This window comes from Ptychodera flava, chromosome 10, assembly GCF_041260155.1.
Source record: "Ptychodera flava strain L36383 chromosome 10, AS_Pfla_20210202, whole genome shotgun sequence".
Classification (NCBI taxonomy): Eukaryota; Metazoa; Hemichordata; class Enteropneusta; family Ptychoderidae; genus Ptychodera; species Ptychodera flava.
The window spans coordinates 36831780-36846971 of NC_091937.1; the positions used below are offsets into that span (position 1 = coordinate 36831780).

General features: G+C 37.9%; 1 protein-coding gene across 1 annotated transcript; it reads right to left on the minus strand.

Annotated features, from left to right (window-relative positions):
• Nucleotides 1–76: 76 nt before the first annotated feature.
• On the minus strand, nt 77–7412 carry LOC139142679 (complement C1q tumor necrosis factor-related protein 4-like). Its single transcript, XM_070712738.1, has 2 exons — nt 6608–7412; nt 77–5199 (listed from the first exon to the last, which is right to left on the minus strand). Exons 1-2 carry the CDS (start codon nt 6936–6938, stop codon nt 4781–4783), a joined length of 750 nt encoding a protein of 249 aa, XP_070568839.1. The 5' UTR covers nt 6939–7412; the 3' UTR covers nt 77–4780.
• Between the last annotated feature and the right edge of the window lie 7780 nt (nt 7413–15192).

Sequence of the window (15192 nt, forward strand, 5' to 3'; positions counted from 1 at the left end):
ACAGAACAAATACATGAACAGTGAAGGAGAAAAAGTAAATCTTTACAGAACCAGTGCTAACATAAGACACCCTCGGTTGGTAGTATAATGCTTTATTAGCAATATCATAGTCCAGCGTATTAAAATGAAATAAACAATAGCATTACAAAAAAAACTGTGCTGAGCCAAACACACCTTTAACCCCCATAGGGACGGATATTTTCGCTTGCCCCTTAGCTAGAAGTCATAGACATGGTGAACCCTATTCATATAAAGTAGGGATAGCGGATCATATACAAATATACGTACGCGTGTTTAGCACCCACTCGGTCAAGGTCACTCCCTTATGGATCTTTCGGACAAAAGGAGCCTAGCGAACTCTAAAAAATGCGTGCGATTTTCAAATGATGATTTCATACACATCTCCAGATAAGAATTTCATACGTGACCATGACCTGAAGCGATCCTCTTCAAATAAAACAAACTCACGATATTATACAAACGAAAGCCTTGATTCGTTGTGACTACTGATCAGGGAAGGTGTGAAATATTTAAAGATCGGTCAATCATCGGAAAGGCGAAAACAGTCCATTGGTCAAACTTCGCCAATTGCGCATTATGATTTGTCTATTATCTGGCAAGCGCGTGTAATAAGTGACGTCACCATGGAAATGATTATATGGTGTCAAGGGTGGCCACTGAGAGCGATGTAACTATCATTTCAAATTGGCGCAACTCATATATTTCTTAATTCCTTGTGGCAAGATAACTCTGCATCATTTAATGAGACTAGCATATTTTACGATGGGTTTATTATCCACAGTGGGCAACGAATCGGTGACGATAGGATCAGACTTGGCGACTCAGCGTGAGGAATTCAGGACTAAATTTAAATTAAATTCACTGTATATCATGGGTATTGTATTCAACGACGTTTACACGAAAATGGCTTCAACTTTTGAAAACGTTCCTAGAATTGTTTTCGTGAAACAGACATAGTTTCTCATTATTCTCCAGACCTAAAACAAATTGAAACACTTGCCATCACAGTGCATTTTGTAGAATATGCAAATGCATTCTACTCTAGACCAAACTTCGGTTTTCAATAACAATATACCGTTTCAGTCGTTTTCAATAACAACGCACATCATTCCAATCATGCTCCGTTGACATATCTAATTAAGCTATTCAACTCTCTATATATACCCAGGTAATCCTCCCACAGAATCTAATCTTTTTAACATATCATAGCAAGCTCTCGGATAGCGAGTGGCGTTCATTTCTAAACTTTTAACCAATAAGAAACACAACGCTTCATATGTATACATGACAAAGGAAACCTCCCACATTCACCTAAAAGGACTTCAGAATTTACACTTGAATTTATACCTAGTAGAAAACGACAAAAACTAAACTGAACTCTCTCAATATCCAAACAATAATCAAATCCCCAGACTTCAGCACCGTAACAGATTACGGGTACAACTGACGAGTCAAAAAGCTTAAACGCTTCTTTTATGGGTAAACCTCCCAACTTCTTAATAACTATTTCAATCTGATGTAATGCCTTTTTCCCTTTTGTCGCTAATTGATGTTTTGCAGGTGTCCAGGATAACCTGGATGAAAATAACATTCCAAGATAATTATAATGCTTTACAGTTTTCACTATTTCTCCGCCATAAAACCGTCGCTCATAACGTTTTAAAATGCCCCATTTCTGAAAACAATAATTTTGGTTTTCTTCAGATTAACAGACATACACCATTGTGTACAAAAGACTTCAAGCTGATTCAGTTTTCTTTTTAACAGAATAGGTAAATTGGCCACATCAGCCACATCGTCAGCATACATAAAAATACCCATATTCGGAAAATCATTGTTGACAAAAACACCACTGTTTTCATGCATATCCATGTATGACGAAAGTTCATTGAGAAATAAACTAAACAAAAAGGGGCTCAACATGCAGCCCTGTCTAGTACCTACAGTACAGTCAAAATAATCAGTTAAACCACCATTACACAATACACATTACTTTAATTTTTATACATTGAACGAAGGACATTTAAAACTCTACCATGCAGTCCATAGGTAATAAGCCTATGCCATAGATATGTGTGGTTGACTCTATCAAAGGCCTTTGAAAAATCAATGAAAACACAATACAAACGGCCTTTTTGCTGAGATAAGTCTTTCTGAACCAAAGACTGTAGAGAAAATATATTATCTATGGCACTGTACTTTTTACGAAAAGCAGCTTGAGCTTCAACGATAATATCTGATGCATCTGCTTATTTTAGAAGTCTGTCATTTAAAATTTTAGTAAATATTTTGCTCATAGTTGACAATAAAGAAATGCCTCTAAAATTATTAACATCGTCAAAAGAACCTCTTTTATGCAAGGATATATTATCCGTTTACACCAGATTTCGGGGAAATTTCCATTGGACAAAATGAGATTAAATAAATCACACAACAATTGATAATAAATTCATTACTATACTTGAACATTTCATTAACAAGGCCGTCTGGACCTGGTGACTTGTTACTTTTCAAATGTTGGACACAATTTCTCACTTCTTCCAGACTTATCTCTCTATTTACTGACATAAGAATATCATTTTGACACATTTCACATTCAAAATCATGATTTTCTAAGTCTTTTACAATATTACTTTCAAACAAAGTGTCAACTATCTTGGATTGAACATTGAGTAGCTCTTTAAAATAATTAAACCACTCAAGTGAACAAATTTTCTTACTGTTAAAGGAAAATGCTTTTGCCAGTCTTGATTTGCTTGATAACACTCCAAAATTTACAACAATTATTTACGCTATCTAATAAAAGATTTCTCTGCTTCACTTTGTACTCTTTACTTTTTGTTTTACACATTTTCTGAAATTGGTTACGACACTCTATTTGTAAATTTGTAAATCATCAACACAATTTGACATACGAAATTTATTAAGTGAATCAAACTTCCTTCTCCTACTATTATGACATTCACTGTCCCACCAAGGTTTTGCTGTATCCAATTTGGTTTTACCACGTAATATGTTTACTTTCATATAAGTTCCGGCTCTCAGTAAGAGCGCATTCAAAATATTTAACGACCGTTCAATGTCTCCATGTTGGATGGCAAACTGAAAATTATTGTAACTCTGTAGGGAAACGTCGTCCCGTAAAGAATCTGTAAATACTGCTGAAAGGTCAGGTTTCCATCTGTATTTCTCCCATAAATGTAGCTCAGTTGAATTATCGTTATGCGTATTGTCATTAACACAAACACCTTCAAAACACATTGAACAATAGATAAGCAAAATGATCTGACGTATCATTGCTGTCGACAGTAAATCGCAGATGTATTCAAATAAAGAGCTACTGACAATTATGTAATCGACAACACTTGCCCCATTGTACAACAAGTGTAATTCCCATCAATATCACCCCGGAAACGACCATTTAAAAATGTACATGCAGTTTACAACAAAATTCAACTAAAGAACGGCCAAAATTATTCACGATACAGTCTCTCGAAAATCTATTTCTGGGAAAATCATCAATTTCGTAATCAAGATTTAGTAACATGTTTTCCTCATGAGATTCGACAAAGTAGTCTGCAAGATTCCCGGTTCTAGAATTGAAAGCACCTATAAAAATAAAGTCTGAATCTTGAAACCTTGACTTAACTTCAACAACATAGTTTTCTAAACGAGTGATACCATTTTATTCGTCACTATAGGTGGACGCACCTTCTGGTGGTATATATACACTTGCAAGAATAACATCATTGGGTGTGTCGAACGCTTCTTTTCTAATCAAGAGAAATAAAACATCTTCAAGATTACCAGTAATTCTTTTTACAAAACGATCAAGTTCAACGAATACACAAATGCCACCAGAGTAGCGGCCACTCTTTCGGAATCTTTGTCTTATAACAGAATAACATTTGTGAGTTGGCAACCATTTCAAGAATTCATCAGTTGCCCTAGCCCAAGTTTCACAAATACTTACAAATGAAAATGTTGAAAAATACTTCTTCAATAAATAATCATGAATATGAGATTTTAACCCTCTTGCATTCCAAGCTATAATAGAGTGAGAAATTCGGATATTACGATGTGGTTTCTCTCTCTGAACATGTTGTATTCTCTGGGCTTGGCCACGCCCCTATAGACATACCAAATCGTTTTTGTCGTCATTATATTTATATTTTTTCCCATCAATCACTAATTTATCATAGCTTAAATATGACAACTTGTCTTCTTTTCTTGCTTCTATCATGAATGGTATCAGTTTTTTTCGCGAACGTCGAACTGCGGGTGGAAACTCTTCCATGACGCTAAGACCAGACTCTTTCGTCAGCTCTTGTCGCGCTCTTTGTAAAATTTTCATTCGGGTCTTAAATGAAAGAAATTTGACGATAACCGGTCGGGGATCACCTGCCTTGGGTCGAAAGTCAAGACGGTGTGCCCTCTCTATCTGTACTTCCAGCTTAATCTATTCTTCTGGTTCGATTTTCAATAGCAATATACCGTTTCAGCCGTTTTCGATAACAACGTACATCATTCCAATCAATCACTGATGACATATCCAATTAAGCCATTCAATTCTATATAATATTTCGAATTTAGGGAGAAACTGTTTTAACAGAAAGAACGAAAATACAGTTCAGCTTATGAAGGTTGAGAGTCATATATTTAGCTCACACATTTTACACTCACATTACTTCGCTACTTTAATGTGTAAAAATATGATAGTAATTTCACAGAGGTGGTTGACGACTGCATCGTACTTGTTTCACATGACGTTATCTGGGTATATCAGGTGGCCGTTAAATGTGGTATAATTGTTCATAATGTTACCGTAGAGGGCGAAGTCTTCGGAGGGTCCTAGCAAGAGCCACACCCTGTCTCCTCTTTTGAGATGAAGCATGGCACTCTGGGTCTGCATCACTTTGCGGTTACTAGGGTCGGTCATCATGGAGATAACTGGCTCTTCGTTCAACATCAAAGAGAGGCCGATGTACTTGTGGTCGTAGGTTCGCACAGTGAAGGAGAAGTAATAGATGCCTGGAATGGGAGTGACAAATACACCCGTTTCTGCGTTGAAGCCTTCGCCCTTCATAACGTGTTGCTTGTGGAATGTTAATACTTTTGGTTTGCCTTCTTCCCCTAGCAACGTCTGTGTTCGGGATGCTGAAAATGAGCACTTCTTTGCTGTGAAGAAGAAATGTGCGACATTTAGAAATGTAGAGTGAGCTTTGATATTTTAAAAGTAATATCTATTTCGGTATAAAATTGATGTTTGATTAACAACGATGATTTGCTACCTTTCTGATTTGAACAGAATACCGCGCGAAAATGTTTACCTTGTGTCGTTCGCTAGCTTATAGCCTTGATGCACTGCGGTAGACAACTGCGTCGTTATCGTAGGTATGTTATGAGTCATTGCTTTCACAATCTGGCACTCGCAGTAGCAAAAGTGAAAATCGTATTTCGTGCCAAGAAATTTCCGAACAAATTTTCACTTGCTTTGGCCAATTCAAATTCAAGAGAAGTAGTGTACTGACCATTATTACGTTTTCAACTATTATTCAATTTTTATCATTTCAACTCGACCTACTCCACAAGATAAGTTTGCTCATACGATTTTCAAAACCGCACACCATCATTTAGAAGGCATATGTCAATGTTGCATCTTGCATATTCATGGAGTTTCCGAGTACAAGCTATACAAGTGAATCAGTGTTGACAAAAATCTACTCTCCTATCTGCATAGATTCAATATCGCTTTGAACACCAATAGCAATGCCTACATATTGTATTGAAATTCTACTGTTTGCCTGGAATGTGCTTTCTGCAATGAGATGCTGTATAACAGATTTAACAGAAAAACAGTGATCTTGTACATTTTGGCATATCTTCCGCCATCCATCCATCTATCGTTTCGTCCATGCATGCATGTATGCATGCATGCATGCATACATACATGCATACATACATACATACATACACATACACACATACACACATATATACACACATATACATACACACACATACATACATACATACATACATACATACATACATACATACATACATACATACATACATACATACATATACACACACACACACACATACATACATACATACATACATACATACATACATACATACATACATACATACATACATACATACATACATACATACATACATACATACATACATACATACATACATACATACATACATACATACATACATACATACATACATACATACATACATACATACATACATACATACATACATACATACTACATACATACATACATACATACATACACACACACATACATACATACATACATACATACATACATACATACATACATACATACATACATACATACATACATACATACATACATACATACATACATACATACATACAAGGGGGAGAAAAACAGTTGAAACGCATGCATGAAATCCATTTTCGTATTTAACTTCATTACATGCTTTCAAATTCAAACAAGATTATAACTTTTAGATCAGTGTGTATTTTAAATACAAACCACTCAAATTTGTTACTATTGAAATAGATATCTTTACTTACACATCATTGTCAAATCCATAGCTGTTTCTTTCAAGATCGATTCTTCCATTGTCATTGGCTCCCCTCTGAAACGCCGTAGAACGGATCTTCTGACGAGCCTCTCTGAAGGCATTGCCTCTGCTGTGACGTTCAGCATGTTTTCGATCATTCTAAGTTTCATCATGTCACGGTCTATGCTAGAAGGATCGGGGGTAGACTCTGCGATGTTTGGCATGATTTCCCGTATTTCGTGTTCACTGAGCTTCATTGTCCAGTCTTCCATGCCATCGTCTGTTTTGTTCAACCAAGGAGCACCCTCACACGAGCAAGACTTCTCAATCTCCTCCTTCATCTCCGAAATGGCTCGGTTGTGCTCGACGCGTCTTCACCTCGTGACATTCTGTCGATTGTATCAAGAGCTCTGTTCAGAAAATCCTCCATTTTCAAAACTTTTGCTTCCAAATCGTTCAAACGATTAACCATATTCTCGGTTAATCGGTTATGAGTTGGTGGCTTTTCGGAGTCATGCGATGATACATCAGTCGATGTTATTATTAGGATTTGGTTAGGCGACTCTGCGTTGGAAACGCATTCCATCGAGAGTACGACCAGCTGAACAGCTACTAAAAGGCATACAAACGTCATTTTGATACTAGCCCCTTGTATTCTTGAGTTCACGAGCAGCGTTTGCTGAGAAAGTGCCTCTGTAGCTCAAAGCACCTGAATTTATACAAGGGGAAAAACATCCGGCCGGGAGGGGGCGGGTAAGTATTTTGCTCATCTGCCACAAGCTGGGTCAGTCATGGTAACCGCAACTGATAAATATTCGTTTTTCCGTTTATATACATTTATACATTCTGGGTACACGAGACTTTTCAAAGAAAGCGATGAGATGTGTTGATGGCAAAACTAATCAACATGTCTACACGCTATACTCACATGGGCAAATGCATTAAATGCCAGGGGTCACTCGTATACTTCTGTGAACTGGGATCTGAAGTTAGAATTTTCAGACGTCTAGCTGTGCCTCTTTTAGAGGGTACACCAAAACCATATCTTTATTTTTTGACAGGAACAAGTGTATATTCTTTTTGTCGTCCAGTAATTTGACGTCACGCTGGAATTCATCAATTTTTAATGTGGAAAGACTAACTTTTACGGAGGAGACTCCAAGATGAACTAGGAAGGCCAAAGCTTATCATATTGTCACTGGCTGAGCGGATCTTGAGCAAGCTAGGGAATCTGATTTTCCCGGTCATTGTCATATGTCCTTGAATAAACTTGGTCTGAACATGACATGGGTCGGTGTGACGTCATCACATGGCAAACAGCGCGATCGTATAACAAACTAATCGGTGTATGATCCTGGTTCAAAGTAGATGTATGCCATTTTGGTGTCTCTTTTTTTGCAAGCAAGGAAGCAAGGAAGGATAACTACTCTTCTACGAAATGTGTCAGTCAGGAAATGCCCCTTTTTCCACTAAACTCCCTTGCGCGACTATTATTCAAAGTTCTGTCTGCTGTAAGTTTTGATGTAATTTCCAATTTTTGGTCCGGTTTTTTTTACTTGACTGAATGGGGAGTGTACATGTTTTTGTGCGAGTAATCGGGGGAGGGGTGAAAGCAGTATATACCATCCGGGGGGGGGGGTAACTCCATGGCTAATAGTACGGGGGGGGGGGGGCCTCCTCACGAACATGGAAACCCAATCTCTTGTGATACCAGTTTTGAGCAAAAAAACCTACCCTTTCTGATACCATACAATATAATAATCTAATCAGTCTAAGAACAGTCGGACTGTTCTTAATCTGTGTGATCGTCTCAGTCCACTTCCACTGTCACGGTGTGTTGATGGAGGCACTGTCAACTGGATGATACCATCATCATCTCGGGCACCATCAGCAATATGATCAATATTATTAGTGACTGTCTCTTGTCCAACTTGACGTTTTGGACGTTTTCCCTGCACCAAGTCATCCAAAATGGTCTGTTCTGCCAGAGGCATTCTGAAGACATTATGCTCCTGAAAATACTCCAGATTTACTTGACAGAGAAGTGTACAGATACGACTCACTCGCCTTGCGTACCAGGGGTACCAACAGTCCAACCGACAGATCGGAAATTTTGATGGTAGATCTGGGATGTAGATACATGGGTTTCCAGTGTTGACAGCATGATTTTTTAACAAATGTCAGTTTGTGTTTAAAACCGGACCCTTTTTCATACACACACCTCGTGAAAAGTATAACTTCACCTTTTATGTTGGGTCATTTGAATAATTCCGATGTTTCATTGTCTATAGAGATAGCTGATACCAAGACCCCTACAGTTATTTCAGGGGAGATTTTAGGTATATCTTTAGATGAAACCTTATCCTGGGATGTTCATATTGATAATTTATGCAAGAAATTGAGTATGCGCATTGGATTTTTACGTAAACTTCGCACTTACATTCCTTTTGATCAGCGGTTGGTACTGTACTATGGTCTATTCCAGAGTATTCTTGATTATTGCTGTGTAGTTTGGGGGAACACAACAGTTAAGAATATTGATAAAGTGTTTATACTTCAGAAAAGAGCCCTACGTACGCTTTTTGAACTTCCGTTTGATTTCCCTTCGGTGGATTTATTTTCATTACTTAATGTCATGTCTGTCAGACAAAGAATATTTTACTTCACCGCAATTGAAACATTTAAATGTTTGAAAGGGTATGGTCCACAGTATTTATCTGATTTGTTTACCGCTCAGAGTGATGTACATAGTCATCATACACGGTCTACTTCTCGCCAGGATTTTTATGTACCTAGATGCTTCTCTAAATATGGTCAACGTAGCTTTCAATACCGTGCTGCCAAACTGTGGAATGCTTTACCAATTGAAATCAAACAAACTACTGTTCTGTACACCTTTAAATCTGACTTGAAAGATTATGTGAAAATGAATGTTCCTTTGTAGATGTAATTATTGTAATTTTGCTTGAGCCCCGATGAAAATTACTGTACAAGTAACTCGGCCGCTCAATAAAAGTGTAAATAAATAAATAAATAAATAAATAAATAATATACCCTTTCTGATACCAACAGTGCAAAAAAACGACCCCTTTCGCGCGGACCCTCCCCGTATAGCCATCTATGGGAGTTAACCCCCCCCCCCCCGGGTATACCATACATCGAATCGTTTAAAAAGCACTGTTCAAGCCCCAGCTACTCTTGTAAAGCCCCTGAATTCTCACCATATTGAATTTGGAAGATACTGATTTCGGATTAGGATTCCGCCACAAACTTCCTTTCGTCGTCAAGTTAGATTTTTGACGAATTCCGGTTGATATTCTCTGGCAAAATATTGCAGACTTTGGAAATAGATAAAAATTAACAAGTACAGGTGCAGTTTTGCCTGCAATCATACATGAAATGTGTTTTGCGGTGTGCGCGATTGAATAAAACACTGAAGTTATAATCTGATTCAGACTCACGGTGTATTGGGTTTTCCAGATGCAGCGTGACATTGGAAATTACAATCTTCACAATATATACAAGAACTTTCTATTAGGGACTGGTCAGTTTCTTCGGACTGGGGTTGGCCGGTGGATTACTTTTTGCCGACGTCAAAAAGTGGCTGACCCCCCTATTTCAACTTTCGAAAACAGGGTGACCCCATTCCAACTTTTGAAAACAGGGTGACCCCCCTGCGTGTGACAAAGGTAAAACAAAAGGTGGAATATAAATTGAATAATTCAGTGTGTGTGTATGTTTTGTATATATATATATATATATATATATATATATATATATATACATATATGTAATTTTTTGGGTACATTTTAAACATTCAGTCATTCTGTGTTTTAATTGTTGTCATGTCAGTTGTAAGATAGGAACTTAAAAGTGTCAATTCTAAAGTTTGAATACAGTATTTTGAATGAGCTGTGAATGTAGTCCACTCTTTTTTATGCATAACCAGATGCCAGATGTAAGAAAAATGTGATTGTGAAATATTAGTGCATGTTGCTTTCTAATACTGAATTCTAATAGAGGAAACAGAAAAATAAAGGAACTTGTCATGCTTTTCATATGAATGCAGATTTCATAATGATCAGTACCCCTTTTCCTGTCAAGTCCATATTTCACCATCAGGTCAAGATGGTTAAAATTAATGAAACACAACATATTCCGCTATATGGTGTATTTTAACATAATATTGAACATTTGAAGGCTGTTAAAAGCATAAAAACTGTAAAATTCATTTTTATGGACTAAAAATGCTATAACAGACCAAGCCATGTGGGTGAAAATCCATCATGTTTTGGTTCAATACCGCTTTTCACTGACTTGGCTGATGGGCAAGTGATACTGTCTGGCAGGAAAAGGGTTAAACTTTGCAAAACAGATTTTCAATTTACAGACATCAAGATATTTCTGACATATATCTCTGATATATTAATTTACTGCGCCTGAAGGGCGCGCCGAAAAATATTAAACATCAAGATATCTCTGATATGTATATCTGATATATGAAAGTCATGCAGCTGAAGGGCATGCTGAAAAATATTGTTTGATATTTTAAGGAAATGCGCCCGAAGGGCGCGCCGAAAAATGTTAAACATACAGATATCTCAGATAGATACATATCTGATATATTAAAGTTTTGCACTAGGATGGGGCTCTGAAAAATATGTCTTATTATTAAGGTACGCGCCCCAAGGGCGCGCCGAAAAATGCAGTGTAAGGGGAAAGTGGCTTCACACATCACCCATCTCGTCTTGTATGTGCTTTGGTGTGTTTAGTGTCTGAGTTGTGTTTTGGCTGTTAGTGTGAAAATTAACAAACGAGTCGTTAATTTTTAAGTAAGCCATGGCGAGACGTGGGCGTAGTCGAGTGTGTCTTAGACAACCGTGACCCTTTGACCCCACGTTTCGAAACCAGTTCGGTCTCTTCCTCAGTCGCCTATGCACTGCGGGACGAACATATGCCTGAATGTTTCGTATTCCGCGAAGCATATATTCTACCTGAGAGCGCTTTCGACCGGTTGCTAGTGACGACAGCGAACATTGTATCAATTTATTTTCAATAGAATATCGATCGAAATCTGCTGGCGTACGGGTTCATGTGTCGAGGTCAAATCATTAATATGTCCACATAACCCGTATATATTGACTTAGATAGCATAAAATCAACGTATCCGTTGGTTTCTTGTACTTAGATTGAATCGTCGACACTTTTTTACAGTTTTTGCGATGCGTTCACATTATGGCGCTCTTTGCAAGTTTGGCGCCATTGTGAGCTGAATATGACCTGCGAGTGAGCACGACAACAATGTATCAATTTCCGATAAAAGGATATCGATCGATAACGTTCACTGCACGATTACAGTGGAGAGTCTGCGCCCGTTCGCCTCCGTTCTGTGTTATTTTTCAAATTTACTGGAATTTTCATCGTTGATTTTCGCCAAAATTTGGTATAAATTACAACAACATGACATGCATTTGGTCTGTACATCTTACGAGATGCATACTGATAAAAATGCGTCAATTTAAGGCCCGTGTTCTGCATATGTACACGCCGTCAGCTCGCCAAATCATTGACGGCAACAGTATATTTCAGTGATCGGAATAAATAAAATTCAAATAAAACAATTTTCGTGAAGATATTTAAAAATCTAAAACGATAGGAATTTTGTATATTAATCAAAGGATCACCATGTCAATTTTCATCATTATTCGTTCAAAATTGAGGAATTTGAACCGACGAGAAGTGTGCAATCTGTTCGGTATATTACGCGCCATTGTTTTCTACGGGAAATCAAGCTTATTCGCCGCGTCGTAAAATGAAAAATATATCTGAAAAAACCCATTGGTTTAACTTTTTCATTTCGCTGTAATTTCTTACGATATTTGAAATAGCATATCTCATGAAGGTTAACTAAAACTCTATCGTTTTACTTTTTTGAGTTTCCCTCTTATTTTTATGAAATGACGAGTTAACGATCGTTTGGCTGTTGACTGTGTTTTCACCTATTTTTGCATATGAATAATTAGCACATATGTATTTTCATAATTCCTTCATGAAATTATTGCCAAAATATCATAATGGAAAGGTCAACATATGAGGAAATTGAATCTGCAACTTTTCCATCAATATTAAGCTGTGCAGCGTGGAAATTTGGCGAAATTTAATACATACCGTCAAAGGCGGATTTGACTCACTGTACGCGTACACGACGTACATGTGCGGCGAAAAAGTGACACGCTATATGTATATCTCTTTCTTATTTTTATATATTGTGTCTATGATGTTGATCTCTTGTTTTTCTAGCAGGGAAACTAGAATATTATGTTTGGATCGTTTTGTGTATATTTGTTTCTTGCCTTGTTCCAAATGCCGTGGACTTTGGCCTGTATCAGTATATCGCTAATGTTTGGATTTCTTTTGTATGCGATGATCGGTTGTTGTGGAAATATTTCATTCAGGCTTAGTGTTTCGTCCTTGTCTATGTGTTCCCAGTTTTCGCACATTGCTGCTTTTTATAGCGTGTGTTCTTATATAATGTTGCTATAGTTTTCGTTGTGAAGACTAGTGTTTTCTTTGTTTCTTCGTTCGTTCGCTTGTTTTCTAGTTGCGTAATTCGTACGGCGAACTGTGCTTGGGATGTGACTGGAGATTTCCTGTTATTTTAGCCACGTTCGACTAATCTTGCATTGAGTGTATTGACCTTTGAAACAAAGTCATTTTTTGTGTTGCAAGTTCTGATGTATCTTAGTGTTTCGCCTCTGATCATGCTTTTAAAGCGTAGATTTAAGGTGGCCTGATGTTTTATGTAGGAATTCAAATCTGTCGATTTGTGTTTTTAGTTGTATGTGGAGTCCATCGAGACTTGTGTTTGACTTTTTTCTTTTTTGATCAATTTGTGTCGCGTAATGTATTGGATTCTCCTTCTCCTAATGTTTGCGTCTTGTATGAGATGAACTCTGTGAGGACGATTTGGTGTTGGGATGAATTTCAACCCTTGCCCAGTGCATTGATTTTTGCTGTTGTTAACTTGTGTAATGATAGATTTTGATGAATCTAAGATTCGTGTTGTTATTTATGTTTATGCTATGTTCGGCATTTGTACGGTGTTTCATTGTGTTTGAGATAATATGGTGTCTCCTCTTGTACCGTATTTTTCTGGCATTTTTGTTGTTTTTCCTGTTTCTGTGTTTGGTGACACAGTATTGTGTAGATTTGTATTTTGCCATTGTGTTACGGTAGTTCTTGTTTGGAGAATTTGCTGGCCTTGAAAAAGGCCGTCTGCTATGGGTTTCAAAGACAGACCCGATTCTGTTCGTCCCTCTGGACGTTTGTGTTTTGGGTTGTGTATAGCCTTTCGTTTGGCCAATAAATTATATCGGCTCTGGAGGCATTTGGCTGTCTTTCGTGTTGTGGGATCTTGACAACTGTCAATCTCTGCTTATTGTTTGGCGATGAACGTCTTTCTTGTTTGGTTGTGTTGTGCTTGATGCAGTGGAATGTAGTCAAAGCACAAGGTGACAAATAATTTGTCACAGTGGTGCTCCGATGTTGTCACTTATTGATGAGATCAGCACTAGATAGTGGCCTGGTAAGTATGCTTTACGGCGTACTTGAAGGCTCCTTGGTGTAGTTTATGTGTCGCAGAAGCGTTTTAATGCTCCGCTTTGTTTAGTTGTCGCCTCCTGTAACGAGCAGCAGGAGCAGAGTGAATCGAGCCGTATTGCAAGACCTCCTGATCTTACCTACTATGACGGGTTGCGCTATGCTGGTGTCGGACTGACAGCACTTGACTGGAGCGTCAGATCGATGTCGGTCTCGTCTGGTTATCCCGATTGAATGCCTATGTCGATGAAGAAGGCCTAGGACATAGCTTTTGTGTCGCTCGTGGTGAGATATTGAAATTACTTGTGTTTGAAGACTATTTATCTCGTATTGAGTCGATCGTGTTTGACTTCACGTCATTTTCATTGGTCGACTTATCTGTTTACTTGCCTTCTGATTGGTTGATGTTTGAGCATTTGTAATTGGCTATTTTGTTGTCGATTTTTAATAGCTCGTTGAGTTGTCGCACGATCCTCGTGTCGAGTATAAAAGCTCTAGGGTTGTGATGTCTCCATATGTGATAATATGGATGTTCTGGTTCTGTTGTACCATGGCTGAGTGTGCACAGCTCGGAGTTTTTTGTTGCACTTTTTGTTAGATGGTCGATGGATACCCATGCAGGTATTCTCGTGCATGCCCTCTTTCGTCTTAAACTTGCTAGGCAAGAATAAGTTGAGAAATCGCATTGTAATAAAGGGAAAGTGGCTTCACACATCACCCATCTCGTCCTCTATGTGCGTTGGTGTGTTTAGTGTCTGAGTTGTGTTTTGGCTGTTAGTGTGAAAATTAACAAACGAGTCCGTTAATTTTAAAGTAAGCCATGGCGAGACGTGGGCGTAGTCGAGTCCCAGTTTTCCCCATCAGTCACCATCGTACCTTGGATACAGTGTTTACATTGGTCATATGGGTCCCATACGACCTTTGAGCGCAGTTACAACGACTGTATCCCTTTAAGGATAAAACGTCATCGTATACTCATGACTGAAACGGTAATAA

What these genes read in the sequence shown, in the direction of transcription:
- LOC139142679 (XM_070712738.1), bottom strand. Translation starts at nt 6,938, where the DNA reads ATGAAGGAGGAGATTGAGAAGTCTTGCTCGTGTGAGGGTGCTCCTTGG. An exon ending in TATGGATTTGACAATGATGT is followed by an intron (nt 5,200 to 6,607) that starts GTAAGTAAAGAT and finishes TCTTCTTCACAG; the next exon opens with CAAAGAAGTGCTCATTTTCA.